This window comes from Lontra canadensis, unplaced genomic scaffold (genome assembly GCF_010015895.1).
Source record: "Lontra canadensis isolate GAN:19392208 unplaced genomic scaffold, GSC_riverotter_1.0 scaffold7, whole genome shotgun sequence".
NCBI classification, from domain to species: Eukaryota; Metazoa; Chordata; class Mammalia; order Carnivora; family Mustelidae; genus Lontra; species Lontra canadensis.
The window spans coordinates 5,412,974-5,433,388 of record NW_022631001.1 but is presented as its reverse complement, the minus strand read 5'-3'; the positions used below and the strand labels follow the sequence as shown (position 1 = coordinate 5,433,388).

At 40.5% G+C, this 20,415-nt stretch overlaps 1 protein-coding gene across 1 annotated transcript in view; it reads right to left on the bottom strand.

Moving 5' to 3' along the window:
• Nucleotides 1–5,688: 5,688 nt before the first annotated feature.
• The window catches only part of MAML2 (mastermind like transcriptional coactivator 2), a 343,731-nt gene continuing 329,004 nt past the window's right edge, over nt 5,689–20,415 (bottom strand). The window contains exons 3-5 of the mRNA XM_032852742.1: nt 18,445–18,648; nt 13,126–13,240; nt 5,689–9,515 (exon numbers count right to left, since the gene is read on the bottom strand). Of these exons, the coding sequence (XP_032708633.1) occupies nt 8,500–9,515; nt 13,126–13,240; nt 18,445–18,648 (1,335 nt within the window). The 3' untranslated portion in view covers nt 5,689–8,499. The remainder of the gene's footprint in view (nt 9,516–13,125; nt 13,241–18,444; nt 18,649–20,415) is intronic.

The window sequence follows — 20,415 nt, the reverse complement described above, 5'->3', positions numbered from 1 at the left end:
TTTCTTTCTTTCTTTCTTTCTTTCTTTCTTTCTTTCTTTCTTTCTTTTTCTTCTTCTTCTTCTTCTTCTTCTTCTTCGGCCTCACTTCTTGAACTGGAACAGCTCATCTCATCTTCTCCCACCCTTGGACTCAGATTCACATCATCATTCCCCTAGTTCTCTGGCTTACGGGCTCAGACTGAGTTATACCACTAGCTTTCCCTGGTCTCCAGCTTGCAAATGACAGGTCATGGGCCTTCTCAGTTTCCATAACTGCATGAAGGAAATTTCTCATAATAAATCTCTCTCTCTCTCTCTCTCTCTCTCTCTCTCTCTGGAGATAGACAGATAGATAGATAGATAGATAGAGACACAGATATAAACATACAGATATACATACATAGATATATCTCCTATTTGTTCTGTGGGTCTTTTACTCTGGAGATCCCTAAAGCAGCTCTTTTTTCATTTTATTGATAGTGGCTTTTTTGAATCACCAAAGTTTTTTATCTTGATGAAGTTTAATTTATCTATTTTTTCTTGTTGCTTGTGGTTTTGGTGTCATATCTAAGAAATTATTGTTTAATCCAAGATCATAAAGATTTACATTATTTTCCCTATGGACGTCACAGTTTTAGTTCTTAATTTAAGTCTATGAACCATCCTGAGTTTACTTTTGTGTAAGATATGAGGTAGAGGTAGGTGTCTAATAGCATTTTTTGCATGTGGATATCCACTGGTCCTAGCATGATTTTTGAAGACTATCTTCCCTCTTTGCACTGTCTTGGCATTTTGTTGAAAATCACTTGATTGTTAATGTTAGGGTTTATTTTTCGAGTCTCAATTCTGCTCTATGGGTCTTTATATCTTTGCTCATGCCCATACCACATGGTTTTTATTTTTGTAGCTTTTTAGGAAGTTTTGAAATCTTCCTTTTTATTTTTAAATGTAACATTTTTGTTATTTTAGTCAGGAGGACCTTTCAGTATGTTTCATCTACATACTGCCATAAATCTAAATCAATCACTATTTATTTATTCATTTAGTTGTAGCAGAATGCCTTCAGTAAGAACTTCAAATTTCTTTCATTTCTCATAATCTATTTCAGGTATACAAAAAGATATTTAAAAATGCAGCAACCATGTAGTCTCCATCCTGCTTAGAAAATAATGTAATTTAAGTCCCCATGTATACCTTTTCAGTCACATTTCTCTAAATTCCCTCAGTGATGATCACCATCCTGAATTTATGTTTATCATTCCCAAGAATGTCTTATACTCTTATTTACCATCATTTCCAACTGCCTGTTCCCTTGCCATCCTCTGCTATAGAGACTATAACACAAATTCCTTGACATCCAGCTTCTCTTGACGATCTGAAAGTCCATAGACTCAGGCATGACTAATGAGCATGGGTAAGTCTTTGGGTAGTGTGACTTTTCCCAAATGAAAGTAAAGACTTGCTATAGGCAATCCTTTTTGCTTTACATAATTTTTCCCTTCCATTTTTCCATTTTGGGACATAGGCATGATGCTGAGGTAACTCTCTTGTCACCACAAGGAGACAAGAATGAGGAAGAAAATTTCTATTTCTTCCTGGCAGAAATGAAGATGGAAATGGCCTGTGTACCTGATAGCATGGGTGGACCAAGTTAGGACTGCCCACCTCAGACCCCTTGTTGCACGAAGGATTTGCAGCATTGTATTGCATCACCCAAGATGTCATGGATTGTAAGACATAGCATTATTTTATGTATCATTAAGAAAGAAAAAAGATGCTGATAACTATACAATAATATAATGCTTTCTTTTCACTTCTTTGTCAATGGTAACCTAATTTCATAAACAAGAAAATTTGAAAAACGTGTTTCTAGGAGTCAGTAAAATATTTTTTAAAAACCCTTCTTTTGTATGTGTTATGGTGAGTGCTGTGAAGTGTGCTATAAACCTGGTGATTTGCAGACCTGTACCCCTGGGGTTGATAATACATTATATGTTTATAAAAAATTAAAAAATTTAAAAAATTACAATTAAAAAATTACAAAATTACAATTAAAAAATTAAAAAATTACAAAAACAACTTTCTTTTTTAAATGTTTGTTAGTTGAGTTCTCAAATACTTGCAACTGAACAGTTTCCTAATTGATGCCATTTTATAAGAAGTAGACAGATTTAGATTGAAACTAATGTATCTGAAAGCAGGTAGGGAAGAAAATCGGGCTTTGCTAAGAAATCTGCTTTTTGCTCTAGGTTAGCAATCCAAAATGGCTGAGACCCAGAAATCCGCAGGCATGTTGTGTCAGACGTGGGCCTGTTTATTGGCAGATTTCTTCCTTGCCCTTTTCTTGCCTGAGATGTAAGGCTCCAGGCTATGTTCCCCCACCTTCTGGGTCAGCTATGACCAGCTGAGTTCAGCCAGTGAGATGCGTCACCTGGATAGTGGAAGAAGAGAGGAGGGACAAGTTGTATTCCTTCTCCTCCCCCTCTGTCATCAGTAGCATCTCCGCGACTAAAACTGCTCACCAGATCTGGCCCCTACACAACAGGCCAGCCGACGTTGCAGCGTCTGCTTAGTGATGCCTGGCCCCCTGTCTTTTTGTTCTTCCATCCGAGGAGTCTTAGTGGCTTCCTGCTTTTGCTCATCTCAGGATGATGGCCTCACCATCCTTATTTGGCTTCTCAGCTCATCCATTATCTGTGTAACCTATGCCTTGCATTAAAATCTCTCTGACACTTGGACCATTTAAAGTGGTTTTTTGTTTCCCTGACTAAAAACCAGGGATACTTTTTGAAAAGGTGAATTCTCAGTCCTAGGCTGAAAGTACTGCATGCCAAGTCAAACAGATGGGATTCATAGCAGGAGATAGGATTGGAACTTGAGAACTCAAGTCTGATTCCCTGGGCCCCTCCCTAGCACCGAATGTAATACACTCCCTGAGGACGGGGTGATTATTCCCATTGTAAAATGTAGCTGGCATGCATCCTGAGGAAAGAGGGGAGTTTTTAATACTTCTCCTCTCCAGGTCATTGACTTGAAAGCCAGGGACAAAATAGTCTTTAGTCTTCTTGTTCAGTAGGAAGTGATCAACGCATGTTAGTGTGTCTTCCAAATAGAGCTCAATATTACCTCTTTCACTCTCCACTTGGATACGTTGGGAAAAATAAACATCTTTTGGACTTGGATTGCTGGTTCATCTTGACCCAACAGAGAAGAGTTTACCTCACGTAGGTGCAACGGAATTGCCTCCTTATGGGGAGGAGGTGAGTGCTTGGGTTAGTGACATTTTGAAATTGAAAATATTGGAAAAACAGTGTGTGTGGAATTCAAACAGCTAGAAAGGGACAATAGATATTTGTGGTTTTATTTTAGATCTCTTTCTTTCTTGCTCACTCAACCTCTCTCATCCTCCCTCCTGTCCTTCCTTTCTTCTTTTCTTTCTTTTCCTTCTTTCTTTTTTTTCTCTGACAATAACAACCTGATTTTCCTTGGGGAAATCACCTCTTTCCCACTCTGAGTTCATATGGTTTGGTGGTATTAACACTAACTCTGCCTCCAGGGAAAAGCATTTGACTCAGTCCTGGCCAATTAGAACACTGATTCTTCTTGGCCAAATCAAAGCTTGTTGAGATACAAAGCTCAATTTCTTGAAAGGAAAGCATTCATTATTGTTTATGTTGGACTTGGAGTTGTGAGGATGTAAGCCTGGAGCTTTTAGCAACCGTCTTGCCACCGTGACAGCTGGGCCTGCCTGAGAATGGAATCAAGGCACAGGGAAGCAAAGGTGAGAAAGAGAAAAGAGCCAATTCTTGATGACATGGTTTACCTGCGGGATTTCGCTGTGCCTAAACCCAGAACTACCTTGTAAACTCTTTAGTTGTGTCAACTAGTGAATTCTTTCCCTAAGCCTATCTGAGATATGGTTTTTTTCCCTCTTTCTCTTTTCCTTCTTCTTTCCCTCCCATATGCAGAAAGAACCCTAAATATTATTTTTAAAAAATTATGTTCATGCATATCCTGGAGCTGAAGATGACTTAAATTTGGTTAAAAGAGAACTTAAAGGCTATTTCTGTAAATAAACAAAAGCCCTCTTCTTCTTCTTTCTTTCTTTTTTTTTTGTTTTTTAGATTTTGTTTTTAAGTAACCTCTACAGCCACCATGGGGCTTGAACTCACCACCCTAAGATCAAGAGTCGCACGCTCCACCAACTGACCCAGCCAAGTGCCCCAATCCTCTTATTATTACTGTATGCAAGGCAGTGACTACAGCATTTGTTTTTAAAAATCTGAAGTCAGTGTGTTTTGTTAACTCCCATGATACAATGTTTTAGTTATGTTAAAGCTGCCAGTGAAGTTGGTCCTAGGCCACTACTTGTACTTTGTCTATTATAGCAACTTAGAACGTATATTTAAGATGTTACACTATCATTTAAACTCACAAACGTTCATTAATACATACCCATGGCGGACACTATTCAAAGTACTGGTTTCTTCCTTCCTAGCAGGCAAAGTTTTCTTTATGAAATTCTATGATCGCACAGGAAAATGACCTTTTAATATCACATTCCAGCTTTCAACCTTTAGGACTTGATTTGTATTTGGTTGGTGGGCTCATCATCGACACTGCTTGTTTGTGAACAGTCTAGTTCTAGCTTACTATGAGGAGTTCTCTCCTTCCTGTTTTAATTTGAAAGGAGATGGCTGCTTTGGGACGTAAAGTTGACTGAAAACCAGAAGATTTTCAAAAGGTTGAACAGTGATTTCTCTAGTTTAAAAATTATAATGCTATTTGAGGATTTTTTTGTGGTTAATTTTCTATTTAGTTTGAAAAAAAAAAAACAATCAGAACTTTATAGTTGAAAAGGAATATGGGGCTATTTCAGCCCCATGTTCTCATTTTTGGGTGAGGAAACAATAGTCACAGGGACAGTAAATGGAAATAGATAAAATGTTTAAGAATTTGAATTGCCTTTGTCAACAGCATGGGAAGAAGCAGAGCTCCTGGTTTATTTGTCCTTGTTTTTACTCTCATCTCCTCTCTCAAGTCTACTTCCATTGGTACATACTGGGATTCATAGGCAATTTTAGAATTACATGTTTCTTTCTCTTAATTTGTGTGTATTTTCTTTATTTTTATCAATGTTGATTTTCTTTCTTTACTATCAAACTTTCCAGAGTCACTGGACAGGGACCCTACAGAATGTCAATTTTATCATTGCTCCATGAATAACACGAGTAAAGAGGATAATGCCACACATCCTTCTGGCAGTGGGGAAGGGAAAATGGAACTGCAGCAACATACTTCAACAGGGGAGTGAGAACCTTGGTAGGAACGATTCCCATCACCTCCTCCCACCTTTTTCTTAACCTCTTTGACTCTCAAGAAGGAATGTAAAATGCGTTCCCGTGAAGCTGTGTTTACCTGGCCTTGTGTTCACTCAGACTGGCCTGAACAAGTGCCCAGGCAAACGTCCACCATGCCTGAGGCTTAGGGAGTGTGTCTTCGGTATTTAGTGGTGCTGTGCATACAGGATTTTAATACAAACCTTCTAAGTGGACTAACGAACATTGAAAGGAGACTAGGCAACATTTCACTAGTAGGGGAAGCTTCCCAGAGAAGAAGTCTGCCCATCACTATTAATAGTTCTCCGAACTTTCTGTGATATAGCAACAATATTGTTGGTGACTGAAAGTATGATTTCATACAAGAGAACCACTTCCGAATGTTTTAAAACTATTTTTTAACACATGAAATTACACACAATACAAAATCCTTGTTTTACAAGTTGAAATCTTTACAGTCATGGGTGCAGTTACAGTAATGCAAGTAGTATTAGTGCATTCACTTAGAGCAGGGTTATTTATCTTCATTGGGCTGAACACAAAGCCAAGAATGAATTATTTGCCTAAACTGCTTTCTAGTCTTTGAATTAAAAAAAGAAAGAAAAATGACTTCTACCTCCTGTAATAATATGTCAGAATGATAAACAATGCCAACAATTAAGTAGTCTGGTATCTCTATAAATGGGAGATTGGATTCCAATAGCTTTTACATTGTAAATCTTAAAGTTTTAGCCACATTCTGTCTATCAAATTGTCATCATCTCAGCTTTCAGGAAAATTACGTCATCTTTGGTCATAGGCTGCCAAAAAAACAGAAACTATAGACTACACCATTTTTTCCCCAAAGAATCCTGTATTTTAATGAATAGCTGAATAAATAGACATTAATCATGAGATTCACATTAAGATAGAAGAAAATCCAAACATTCTGATTGCTTAATCTCTTAAATTTGATAGCTACTACAAAACATACTATTTATGTTAGGGTAGAGAAAAGCTGAATCACAGCAGTGTAACTGGGAAGTGCTGGCCGTTATGTACAGTAACATGGAGGAGTCATAAAATAAAAGTGTTTATATGTACATATTTTTTTTCCTTTTTTTTTTGCATGGAGAAACACTGTTTTATAAAATGGGAAAACACACAGTAGACCACATGCAACAAGGACCAATACGATGTGCACAGCAGTAGGATCAAATAAGACAAAAGAACTAAAGGTTTAAAAATAATTTGGGAGAGAAAAAAAAAAAGAAAAAATTGAAACCTGGAATGCTTTGTTCTGGAGGTTTCAGAATATAAATTTGTCACACAAGCCTCTTGATAGTTTTCAAAAGTTCCCACTTGACCTCTTACGGTTTAAGTGTAGAGCTAAAAATAAACCATCATATTATACAAAACTTTGTATATTAGCATACAAAAGGTAACAATTTACTTTTTGTATAAAATATAACCTTTTGATAGTATATTTATTTCACATATGTATAAATATAACCCAAAGAATATGTTTTAAGTATTTCTACCAAAATATTCTTTACAAAAGTTTACAAAAGAAGTCATTTATTCATATTTACAACCTAGCACAGAAAAGATTCCGGGCCAGTGACGTTGGTATTGTGTAAAAGAAGAAGAGTGCTTCTAGACAGTTTAAGGGTTGACAGAGGGCTTTGTAGAACTTTCAAAATATGATCTTTTTAGAACAGATACTGAAAGACTTAGTTATTAAATGAGTCCAGTTAAATTACACCTGATAATTGACTATGCGGGTGTGTAACTAAAAAGGCTGAAGATAACTTATGTTCTTCCATAATGAGGAAAATGATAGTGATGTTTTGCATCCATTCCAAATCAGCACACGTCCTCTCCGTTTTATAGCTGATCTGTGTGTGGGTTCTGAGGTGACAGGACTCAACAAAAACTCTTTGTTTGATACAGTGCTCGGCCCTGAGGGAGAAAACCTGGATACACAGGTTCATCTAGCATGTGGTGACGATACATCACATCAGGGAGCCAAGAATGGATACATTGCTACTGGAACGGATCACATTCTCTTTAGCTGTTCACCCAAATATGCCCAAATCAGGACAGATTGTTTTCTCTCTCAATTATGCTTTCCTTCAAACCCTGTCAAATAGATCTGTATCCAACCATACCCACCATTTCTTGTCCTGATCTTCTGTTTCTTATCTCCAAACAAGATACCTTCTTCTCTCCGTTTTCTTACAAATCAGTCTCTGGTCATCAAAATAAGCAGGGAAGACAAGGCTTAATTTCACTCAACATGGGAACTAACCAGCAGGCATCATCACCATAAGCAACACCCCAGGTTATCTGTGGCTAGATAAATCTCCTTTGTAGCCATGTCCAGTGGGATGTTTTCTTTTTGAAATAGTGAAATCTGATGCAGACAGGTATGCACCAATATTTCAGTATGATTAGGACAAGTTGTGATTGTATCTAAGACTTGGAAATGGACTCGGGAATGGGTTGTGGAAACCCAAATGAAGTTGGAGAGCTCTGCAATCTTGTCTCATCACCGGACACAGCATGTTGCTGAAGTATGGCGTATGTGGGACAACTGACCAAGTGAGAGGTGAATCTGGGGAAGAAACTCTATGATCCATTGGATGTTCTCTAGTTTCTCGGGCTCTCCTCTACTTGCAGCACTGTTTGGTTACTCCAAACAAACCTATAACATCCCAATCTACCCTGGACATTTTAGGAAAACTAAAAGGAAAAGACAAGAGTGGGAAGATTAAACCACACTGACTACCTATTAGAGCAAACGAAGGAATTTGTTCCTTGTTGCTGGGAACTGGTATCTCCGTATGACGTGGGGTTTAACAAGCCACAAGCTCTATTACTTTTCTTTCAGGGAGGAAAGGAGCTCGGGAAACCTATTTTACACAACTGATTACATGTCAACATCACAGTTCTGTTTGGGCAAACTGGATACTGTGTCCTGGAGTTTAGATAGGGAAGAGTGATCCCAAGATTTTATTTTTGGGTTGGAGACTTAAAACAACCATTTGAACCAAGCACTGTAGTTACTTTCTGCTTCCATGTGTAAGCCAAGGTATCTTCATGTAGTCCAACTAAAAGTCAAGAGTTTGAACTTTACAGCGTTCTTGTAAAATACTGCCTTTTAGTGTGTGGAGTTTATTAATTGTCTCCCTCTTCTCCTTTAGGAGTTGTTTCCCAAGATCTCATCAAGATTGATATCTTTCATCCAGTCGTCATTACCAGGCTCTGTCTTCAATAAGGAATCAATGAAATCAGCATCGCTGTTCAGGGCAGGGCCCATGTTATCCGTCTGTTGGTTGAGAAAGTCAAAAGCTAAGTCACCACTGTGGTCGGTTCCTTGAAAAGCTCTGGAACTTTGGTTGGGTGAAGGGAAACTGCCTGGTGTCAGGGATGGCGGCTGGCTTATGCCTGTCCTCGACTGACTCAACCCTGTTGCTGACTGGTTCAAATTAGGCAATATTTGTGTGCTGAGCTGATTGGGTCTGAGGTTCAGACTTCTCAGTGGACCCATCGTTTGTCCGTTTAATGGCTGGCTCATTTGGTTCATGGGTCTCATCTGCACCGCTGGTGTTAACTGGTTAGGAGGAGCCACTGGCCTCTGGGAAAACTGCTGGCTGCCTATTGCCTGTGGCAGGGACTGGTTTGGAGTGTAGGCTGCAGGTGTCCCTGTGGGGAAGCGGACCGCCGTGGACTTCAGGGTTTCCTGCTGTTTGGTTGTTGCTTCTTGAGAGGCCCAGTTTGGTGTTGTTGAACTGGACGTGATCATTACGTTTGACGTTCTCTGTGCTGGCATGCTGGCCATGGTATGGGTTAAATTTGGTCTTAGTTGTTGTGAATTGCTAACAGGCCCAGCTCCAAAAGTGGCCACGTTATTATTATTACTTGCCCCTAAGGTAGGTTGCCGTGGCATCAGAGGGTTGTTTTGATTTGCTATCAGTTGGTTTGGGTTCCTCTGCTGGTTCAACTGAGTCACTCCTGAAGGGACGCTGTACGTGCCAGGCTGACTGCAAGGCAGAGTTCCATACATCCCCATGTTCTGAACTCCTGTGGGTAACGATGGCATTCTTGTCCCATGGGAAGTAGACATGAGGCTGGAGTTCGAAGTCAAAATGGTATGTGTGGAAACTGGGTTTGCCAAAGCCTGGTTAGAGTTTAAACTCACGGTAGATGAGCCACCTGAGAAAGAGAAGATAATTACATTAGTTCATAACCACATATTTTATAGCAATTTGCAATAACTTATCCACTCTGAAACTGTTTTCAGGTATAAAACAAATAGAAATAACCATCATGTCATCTTTTATAAAAGGAGTAAGACAGCTTTGAGAAGCAAGTAGGTCATCCCTTGGTCAAGATTTTATATAATATAGAGAAAAAGGCATAAAATGGCTCTAGCTTTTAGGTTTTACTTTACTCCTCTTCTGGAGTCACCAAGGGGAGGTGATAGTCAATCTTTCTTTCATTTTGAATTAGCTTTATCTGTTCTGAGACCAAAGACTAGAACTTTGATTAACTAGCTGCTGTGCAATCCAGGCTACTGGTTACCCCAGAGTCCAAATGAGAAAGTGTGGAAGAATCCTACACATGGCTGTTAGATTCCGCACCTCTGGCCTTGAACACCATGTCCAGTTATTCATCCGCATCATCCCCATTCAAGAAGCTTCCTTGAGTGGCCCCCAAGTGTCCAAAGGGAAAATTCCCATCTCTTTAAATGTCTGGAATTCAGGGTGTCCATGTTCCAGTGGTGATTTCCACGTGGAAAGCCCTCTGCCCCAGGAGGTAGAGTTACTATTGCTTTGTTATCCACATACCACAAACCACCTTTGCTCATGCCAGTTTCCTTTCATATGATGCCCTTCTTTACTCTCTGAACCCCACTTTTCCTTCAAAGCTCAGGCCAAAGTCTAAGCTCCTTCATTGAGCTTTGCCTGATACTCCAGCCTGCTCTTTCCAGTGGGATTTGCTCTTGGAAGTTTTGTTCAGCACTTAGCTTTTGTATTGGGAAATCCATGGAACCTCAAAGTGGAACCATCAATTGCAGGTTGCCCTTTAGGGAGGCACCACATATCGGACAGTGATGAGTCAACACGTTAAAACCCTCCTGACTTGGGGCAATCAAGTCATCATGGAGAGACATCTTGAGAAGCAAAAATGGAATGTCAGAAAGATAAAAGTAAGGGCTTGGTAGATGATAAGTTCCATGGGGGAAAGCATTTTTGCCAGTTCGGTTCACTGTCCTATTCTCTAAGTCTAGTGGAGTGCAAAGTAGGTATTTGCTTGATATTGAATGAATGAATGAGTAAATGAGAGATTGAATTAAATATATAACTTGGAGAAAGATACTCTTTTAAAATACTCTCCCTGCACAGATGCAGGGAGGCCCAGAGAATCAGAAATACTAAGAAACAAGAATGGGACACACATGGAAATATCAGAACAGCACTGTAGAAAAAGAACATGGCTGTAGTTGTAGCTCTAGGGAAGCCTGGAACTGTTTGGGGATAACTAGCATGGCATACAGTCTGACAGGCTGAAGTCCTTGTTGTTTGTTTTAATATGTCTCCCGCTAGACTACGGACCCCTCAAAGGCAGGAACAGTCTCTTGTATCTCCCTGTATATCCAAACTGAGCACACAGCCCTGACCTGGGAGGGCAGGAAGAGCTTGATAAAGAGGGATCAGAGTCGGGTATGAGTTGCTGGGATAGTAAAAAGCTGACAGACAGCTGATAAGGGTAAGCAACAGCATCTTGGTATCTAAGGGTTTCATGAGAAGGGAAAGGACACTATGAAAGTGCTATGAGAAAAAAATTAGAGGTTTTTTTTTAAGATTTAAAAAAATTTATTCATGAGAGACAGAGCGATTGAGAGAGAGAGAGAGAGAGAGGCAGAGGGAGAAGCAGACTTCCAACGGAGCAGGAAGCCCAACATGGGACTCGATCCCAGGACCCTGGGATCATGACCTGAGCTGAAGGCAGACACTGAAGCAACTTAACCACCCAGGCACCCCAGATTTAAAGGTTTTAAAAATCATTCCCCGTAGGTGCCCTCTATTTTGACAAAATGCCCTGAGAAGGTTTAAGAGGAGAGCAATAGTTTCAAACAACCACAATAGACAGAATTTCCATAAAGGTCACAAAATAGTAATCACAGTTAGTATTTAGAAGTTCCTAACATGTGGTGAAAATTGTTCCATGCGCTTTTCATACATCATTTCTAATGTTAACATCTGGGCAAGGTGATTATTATTGCACTGAGATTAAAGCAGAAAATGACAAAAAGAGTGTGTTGTGCTTGTCGCTTATTTCATTCTCAGAAGACATGGGAAGTACAATGCTCTGAGTACTGGTTCTTATCCATTTGGGGATTGGCAACTGGATGCCAAGGATCCACCCTTAGGAAAAGTCCCATGTGTACTGTGAAACGGATTCGCAAGTGCCTACCAAGCATCCAGTCTCCCTGTCTCCTTTAGAAACGGACCCTTGATTTTGCAGCAATATGCCCAGCTGAAAAGCCATATTTCCCAAGCTTCCTTGGTGATGGAAGGATCCAGATGAATACATTCTGGCTAGAAGTAGAAGTTATTAGGTAAGAGTCCAAGAAACCTATTTTATTTTTGTTTAAGATTTTATTTATTTATTTGAAAGAGAGAGAGAGAGTGAGCGCACAAGCAGGGGGAACAGCAGAGGGAGAGGGAGGCTGCTGAGCTGAGCAGGGAGCCCGATGTGGGGCTTGATCCCAGGACCCCGAGATCACAACCTGAGCCAAAGGCAGACGCTCAAGAAGCTTCTTTTAAAAAGAGAATCTCACTCATTTGGAAGGGCGTTCTACCTCTTCCCTTCTTTCGTCCTTCTACCTGGAATGCCACGTGAAGAATGGTGGTGTGTTGGTCTCCAGGCAACCCTTAGGGAGGAAACTCCATGTGAAAGAAGGTGGAGCAGAAAAACAAAAGATGCCTGGACCCCTGACAACACAGTACAGCCACCTAATCAGCCTGAGACTGCTATCCTTGAGATTCTTTTATATGAATGCGAAAAGAAAAGCCCAAACACCCACGTTGAATTTTGTATTATATTTCCAAAACTCCGAGCTTCCCTTGAACCCACCGATAGGCCATGTTGTAAGAAGCCATGTTCCAAAGGAACTTACATCTTGTCTTTTGGCCATGCTGAGGACAAGTGGAGACAAGTGGACCAGGCTTCATGCAAGCTCCAAGAGAAAGGAATGTCTGCTTACCTTACATGATCTGGGTCAGGATACCTTGCTGGGAGGAGAACGGTCAAACTGAGGAGTTAGAAAATATTTAAGTTCTCTTGAACTCTCAGAGGTAATTTGAAGGGCAGTGAAATATGTGAATAGAGGACAAGAATCAGCAGGAAATGAAGAAAGGACTAAAAACCACTCAAGTTCCATCTTGATCTGAAAGTTAAATGGGAACTAGTGCAGGATTCTAAGAAAGATGTTATATTTCCAAATGAGGCAGGAGAGGAGATATTAAAAACTGAATAGTTTTTTCTTCTACAGTTATGATTTTTACTGATTTCTTAAAATATTTTATCTATTTATTAGAGAGAGAGATAGCAAGAGAGAGAGCACGGGCAGGGGCAAGGAGCAGAGGGACAGGGAGAAGCAGGGGAGAGGGAGAAGCAGAGAGAGAAGGAGAAACAGACTCCCCACTGAGCAGGAAGTCCAATGTGGGGCTTGATCCAGGACTCTAGGATCATGACCTGAGCCAAAGGCAGAGCCACCCAGGACTCCCTATTTTTACTGATTTTTAAGAATACTCACCAGAATACTGAGCAGTGTTTGGCTGCATATTGCCCGTGTTTCTTCTTTGGTCTTTGTAATCTGGGGGTGGCCTTGTCAAATGTCTATTTATCTGATCCTGTGGAGCAATCTTCTCCTTGAAAACACAAATAAAAACATATTAAGTTGCATGTTTCCTTTCCCACTTGTAAACATTTATAGACTGTCATTCAAAAAAGTAAGTCTGCAAGAACAACTTTCAGCTGTAGCTGTGAATCATATACCTTATTTACTAGTGTTACTTCAGAGACGGGTCTTTTCAATTTCAATAAATTTCCTGTGGGGAACTATAATTCCAACTCTCCTTAACACTCAGTGTGTGTTTTGGGTCTAGCAACTAACCTCATTTTCTTTATTTTGCAATTAGATTTCAGGGAGAGCTAAATTCCTAAGATTTTTGAGATGGTGTTTCTAGTTTTATTTTGTAGCACATCTGAGATGCTTCGGTACCTATTATTTAATTCTGGTCCCATGGAGTGTGGCAGGCATAGAAGTAAGGTTAACAGAGAAAATACAGAACACTTGGAAATTATATATTTTTATTTGTTAAATCTGGCAACCTTAGAGAGGAGGAGATGCCAGGGGATAATCTATCAGGATTGGTGGGGGCACTATACACATATTACTCAATTTTCCCCCTCTAAAATCACTCTTGAAATAGGAGTAATTATTTCCACTTAATAGATGAAGAAATGGAAGCTTCCTTAGGCCAAGTAACTTGCCAAAGATCCGAGTGGTAGAACAGAAATCGAATCCTGACTCAAAGATTCTGGTCCTTTCCCTGCCACACAATACACTATTTGCTTCCCTGTTTCTCTGTGCCCCATTCTCAAAGCACAGAAGTCTCCTAGGCCCCCTTCTTTTCTTCCTTCTGGAATCAGCCACCTTTAGATCTCTAGAATACGTGAGTTTGGGAGCTAAGAGAGGAAATAGGTATGTTCTTTTTATATTTTCAATGCCTTTATTCAAAGACCACCAGGAACACACCTGCTGGGTTTACTACTCATTGCAGCAAGGGAGAACTCACATCATGGGGGGACCCTGGGGTGCCTCAGCACTAGAACATTAGAAAGAACCTATCCTAGGATTTGAGTGTTGATTGGATGATTTAGGGAGGGTCTAAGTAGGCAATGATTTGTTCTAGGTTGTAAGCTGTCAAAGTGAGGTTGATTCTATCATTGAGTAAAGAAGCAGCCATTGCTTACTTAGCAAAAGGGGGGGATTGGTATTTTGTGGGTTACAGAGTGACCTTGTGTCTGTGTTTAGGTCAAACTATGAAGTGGCCTTATTGTGTCTCATTTTATCATGGTCTCTAAGTAAACCCATCTGAACTTGGTATCCTATCAGATGGTTCACGTCTGACAAAAGCAAAAATGGCCCGGCTGCGAGCGTCATATCAATCTGGACTCTTATCAGTCTTTCTCATCATGGATCAGGAAGTTTTTAGAATTGCTTTACTGTAGCATTGTATGCACCCCAAAGCAACCTCCATTTTCAAAGATAGACATAACTGGCATAGGTAGAAAGAGAACAATCAATAAATAGAAAACTGTGTAAAGATAGAGGGATAAATTAGATGGAGGCCAAATGTGCACTGGCCAAGTTCCCAAGATCCCACTTGAACCATGTACTTCTCAGTTCCTTAAAACAACAACAAACCAAGTTCAAATTTTTGTTTCTAATTAAAAAACTTGAAAGACTCACAGGGGTTTTGGGGCATCAAGTAATTCGTAAAAAACACGATTTTGATGAGCTAAGTGTAAATGAATCAGAAACATGTGGATTACATTTCTTTTAAATATGGGTTTACAAATGAAGGAAAAAAGTGGTTGGTGAAAGTCTTTATGGTTTTGCCTAAACCCTAAATGTTTAAGAAACAGCTTGAGATGTTCCATGAACCCAAATGCGGTGATGTTCTATCCTGCCTGTTGTAAAATATTGTGCAAGCTGACAAGTTTTATTTTTTTGCCAAGCATGGGACTTTCTGAATTCTTCTCTTTTTCCAAAAGCATCTATCATTTTTTTCTTATGTCAGTAGGTGTTTTTGCTGTTTATATTGAAGTAAACAGGATTTGTGCATGGGTGCACGTGCATGTGTGTGTGAGAGAGACAGACAGACAGAGACAAAGATAGAGATAGAGACAGGATCAGGCTCTTGGTTCCCCATTAAGGACTAGATCTCAAATCTGAACTTATTTTTATGTATATTCAGTGTACTTACTGACTTTTTATTTCCCCGAGGGCTCAATTAGATTGTTCCGAAGGTTAACAACACGTCTCTGGAAACCTGAGTTTCTTGAACTACTTGCTCACCAGTGAGTTACATTTAATGGCCTGGCATATGGACTCTTCATGGGAATGGCTATTTCATCCCTGCATGCTCAGGAGTAGCGAAGACCAGACTGCAGCACGGAAGGCAGACTGCTCCCAGTCCCATTCTGTGCAAGAGGATGACCGCCCCATTCTGGCTAAGTGTAAACTCACAGGCCATCTCTGAGGCTACTTCTGCGGAATGTGAAATTGAACTTCTCAACTAATGCCTCATGATCTTGGACCCAGTAATTCAACCCAATAACCTGGACCTGAAAACCCCCTAGAGAAATAATCTCTGTTGTGCTTATCTGTCCTGCTTCAGTTTTGCCATCTCAAAATCTGACACATAGATAAATCTAGGACCTCCCTCATAACTCCGATCAGAAGGACTAATCCTTTATCACTGTAAAGGCTGGGCGTGGCCCCTGGCCTACAGAAGGTGCACAAAATGTGTTGGTTACCATGACGCCCATAGTCTTACGTATGACTTGACTCATCTTTCCTCTTTGTGCTTCTTTGGTGAGAGAATAACAGGGAGTAAGGATGATGCACTTTCGTGAGAAAATGTCTCAATTTAGGCGCCTTTCTGGACTTGCCAACTGACTGGAAATGACTACAAAGCATATGCTAATGTAAAGCCATATCAAAGACTGTTTCTTCCTGGATATGCTAACAAGCACAGGCACCCTCAATGGCATCCAAACAAAGAGAAATGTGGAAATGTGAATGGTTTATAAAAATCACAAAAACAGCAGTCCCATTTCTCATTCACTGCCCTTTGCACCTGTCTCAGTGGTGACTCAACTGGGGCCCAAGGAGAGTTCAGCCAGTGCCAGGACATGATCCTCAGGGCACATTTCCTTGCCTTTGAATCAGAGCTGAAAATCCAGAAATTCAACCTCTGCGTGTTATAATTCAACACATGAGAAGGACTGATGGGAATGATGAGAGTCAGTCTTAGATTGTATGTTTTTCTCTCCTGCTGCCCTTGTTTCTAAGCTATTTAATTGACAAAGATCCAAAAAAAAAAAAGGGAGGGAGTTGGTGGGACAGCTGGAGTTTCCAGAATTACAGAAGACTTATAGAAGGAATTGGTTGTGTTGATTTGTGATCTAGTCTGTGGCACTCCTACCCTTTGGGCAGTACTCAAGGTCACCAGTAAATTTATTGCTCACTATTCCTTATTCGTCCCTCACTATTTCTTCTCACCTACTCTAGACCCCGAAATTGTTCCGTTTGTCATTCCTTAAGATTAATGAATGATTATGTTACTATTTATACTATTTTATTTTTTCAGTGTTCCAAAATTCATTATTTATGCACCACACCCAGTGCTCCATGCAATACATGCCCTCCATAATGCCCACCATGAGACTCACCCAAACCCCCACCCTCTCCCCTCCAAAACCTTCAGTCTGTTTCTCAGAGTCCACAATCTCTCCTGGTTTGTCTCCCCTCCCATTTCCCCCCATTCATTGTGAATTAAATATTTCAGAATTTAATCTCAAACCCATCAATAAATACATACCTGGGCTGGACCTTTTGTTGTCTAGACCCTCCTCACCTACTCTATCCATCAGAATCCTGCAGTCTTCAAGGTCAAAGTCAAAGTCAAATTGTACCTCTTCTGGGAGACTTTCCTTAATCTCTCCAGGCTGGATGATATCTTTGCTCCATTACCTTTCCCGGTACTCTGTTCATACTTTATTGTAATGCAAATCTGAGTTTGGTGTTTCCTTGTTTCAAATCCTTAAAGTCCTTGCCATTGCTTTTCAGACAATGCAAATTTATCAAGCTCTAGCCTCTCCTCTCTGGCCTCCTTGCCAATTATTTTCCTAATCCTCTACTGCCATCTACTATATCACATGGAGTATACGTTATCGTCCCCGAGTCTTTGAATATGCTGGTTCTTCCGGCCGGAAAGCTCCCCTCCTCTTTACCCCATCACCTACTTCACCTTCAGATCTTCAGTAGATAAAACATCCTCTCTGAAACCATTTCTAGTATTTGCATCACAGCATTTAATCACCTGCCTTTTGCCTATTTATTTCACATCCCTGTGGGCTCTATGCTCCTTAAGGACAAAGGCAGGGTCTCTTTTATTTATAGCCATTAATATTTACCGAATGAATGATAGCATCCATCACACCCTAGATTTCTGACTTTTACTACAAAGCTCCTTGAGTATAAACATTTTCTATTTTGTTTGTCACATCTCTGTGTATCTTGACTCTATCAACCTGGAGATGGTTAACTCTGCCCCTTTTTCCTTTCATTTGGCCAAATTGTCTGAAGGGAGAGAATGAAACCTGGAGAACTTGGCGTTTGGAGGCCGGAGGGGTTTGAACCGGTGCCCGACCGTATGTCTGAGGACACGGTAGGGAAAACGGATAACAGTGAAGCCTGGCTAGAGCTTGGGTCCTGCTGGGGAAACAACCACCTTGCCTTTCTTTAAGGTCACTTAACTATGGTGAAAGTTGGAAACAGATCCTCAGTTTTCTTTAAAAACATCCCCCCTTCTGAGATGCTTTATTTTGGAAGCCAAATCTTAAGTTTTGAAACTCCATGCTGGCCTTTACAACTGTTTTAGAAATTCCTTTTACCTCTAAAATCAGTTTGGATTCAAGTTGATTAAAGTTCTGTCCCCAATATCTGCCCCGCAGGGCTGCAGCATAAAAATGGCTCCTTTTGCCTGATCCCAATACCCATGTTGGTGGTTCTTAACATTCCTGGGCTGGGCAGGGCTAGTTAGGTGGGGTGCCATGCATTCCAACTGTCCAGCAGCTGGTAAATCAAGTGCTTTTTTATTTTTTTTTCCTGCAGCACGATAACTTATGTATAGAATTTGCTTTTCTTATAGCCAGGACTCTCTCCTTGCTCTCATCGAAGTAGGCACAGAGAAAAGGGCAGTGACCAGAAAGGGGAAATAATGAATTCCCCCTGTTAGGTCAATAGGTACATACAGTAGACATTAGGAGAGAGTTTTACCGTATCAACCAGCATCTGTTGCTGTAGGAGAAGCTGCTGTTTCCGCTCCATGATCGGCCTCTGTAGAGACTGTTTCTTTCCCATCAATTGCTGATTCAACAGTGATGACTGGGAGTTCATGTAACCACTTCCGGTGTTTGGATTTGAGCAGGGGTTGGGACTTGGACTGGGGCCTGTGTTCTGGCTGACCACAGAGTGTTGATCCTAAAGAAGAGAAGGAGGAGGTAGGGGAAGCTACTGTGAATTAAAAGAAGAAAAATGTAGCACAGAAATCATAAGCTTAGATTCCAAACATTTTTCATCTTGTTAAGATCAAACATGTTTAAATGAGTTGGAGATCAGAGAATTGCCTTTTAAATGTAGGAGAAATAAATGTGTATTATGACAACCAAAGCCGCTGGGTTAATGACATTAGGGTACTGGAAAAGCTCCCATATGTCTCTGATGGTGGAACCTCCACATTCCAGAAGGCGTTCATGGAACCTCAAAGAAAACCACCATAAAAACATACAGCAAACCTCTCAATTGCTCAGGAACAAACACATCATAAACTAATAAGTTCTTCCTTTTCCTTAAAGCTAGCACATATCATTGCTGATCCTGTAACGGAAAAATTATGTTTTAATGCATATGTTCAAAAGTTGCGTAACCATTTTGGTCAGAAGGGGCCGGGCTTTCAGTGATAAGAAGAGAAGACCTGTGAGTTTCTGTTTTACAAACACTCTGAAACCTGGCAGGGACTTCACTTTTTGGAGGCTTGTCAATTTTGCTCCCCGGTCAGGAAGTCAGGAATTTCAGTGTATCAATCAGTAAAAGAACACCAGACCGACAATGAGAAAGTATTGATTAAAAACAACATTGTAGAGTAGTTATCTTGGGTATTGCTTTTCTAACTCAAGGTCTCTACCGATCTTAACGCATTGACCCTGCGGGGCAGAAAGCTAAACCTACCCAAATGTTTTCATAAATTCCCAATGCTGTGTTCAGGCTTGTATACTGTTGGGGTTACAAGAACTCTTCCCACCTTGAAGAATGTATCTAATTAAGGAAGAAATGACATGCTTACATGTAAAAATACAAGAAAATACAGAACCAAGTCTTAGATATGATACAATTCCTAAGTCAAAGGTCCTCACACTTTGATGCTCTGGCCTTGCTCCGGAAATTCCGAGGGTTCCTGGTTCCTGGTCAGGAAATTCTAATACTCAGTGGTCAAAGGTATGCTCTTTGAGAAACATTGAGAAACATTGGATGATGGGAGCAATAAAACCCAACTTTCATTCCCCATCTGGACTGTGTGAAGTTACAAGAGATTACAAAGATAAAGCAGCTCTCATGATGCCTGATGAGCAGTCGTATATACTCCTTTTGTGGAAAGTCTCTTCTCTTTTATCTCCTTCTTTTTCTTTAGTTACCTACTATGCTAAAAAAAAGTCCACAGCCTCGAGAAATAGGCAATGTGGCCTATTCAGTAATTCCTGGGGCTACAGAGCTCACCAACTACCTCAAAAGCAAAGGGTTACAAAATAATCCTAAAAATGACCAGACACTAAGCCTTATTACAGACTAGGCACCGTCCTCAATGTGTTCCATGACTGACCACATTTAATCCTCTCAACAAAACAATGAGTAGGAACTAGTATTATGTTCCCAGTTTTGCAGATGAGAAACATGAGCTCAGAGATCACACAAGTAGTTGAGGAAGATGTGAAGCCAGGTCTGTCTGACTTCAGAATTCTTCCTCCATCACTGCACCCTGTTGTCTCTCAGCTCAGACGAGACGTGCTGAGGAAAAAATGTGCTCCTGCTTTTGAAGTGTGCAGACCCACCTGCCTGTGCAGAACGTGTTGATTGAACACCCTATGCACGGGGAAGCACCCTCCATCAGGCATGAGGAAGGGAGTGTGGTGGCAAGAAGGGCAGTCTGTGGGGGTCTGGAAGGGGGCGGTCCTCCTCACCAGTTAACTAAAA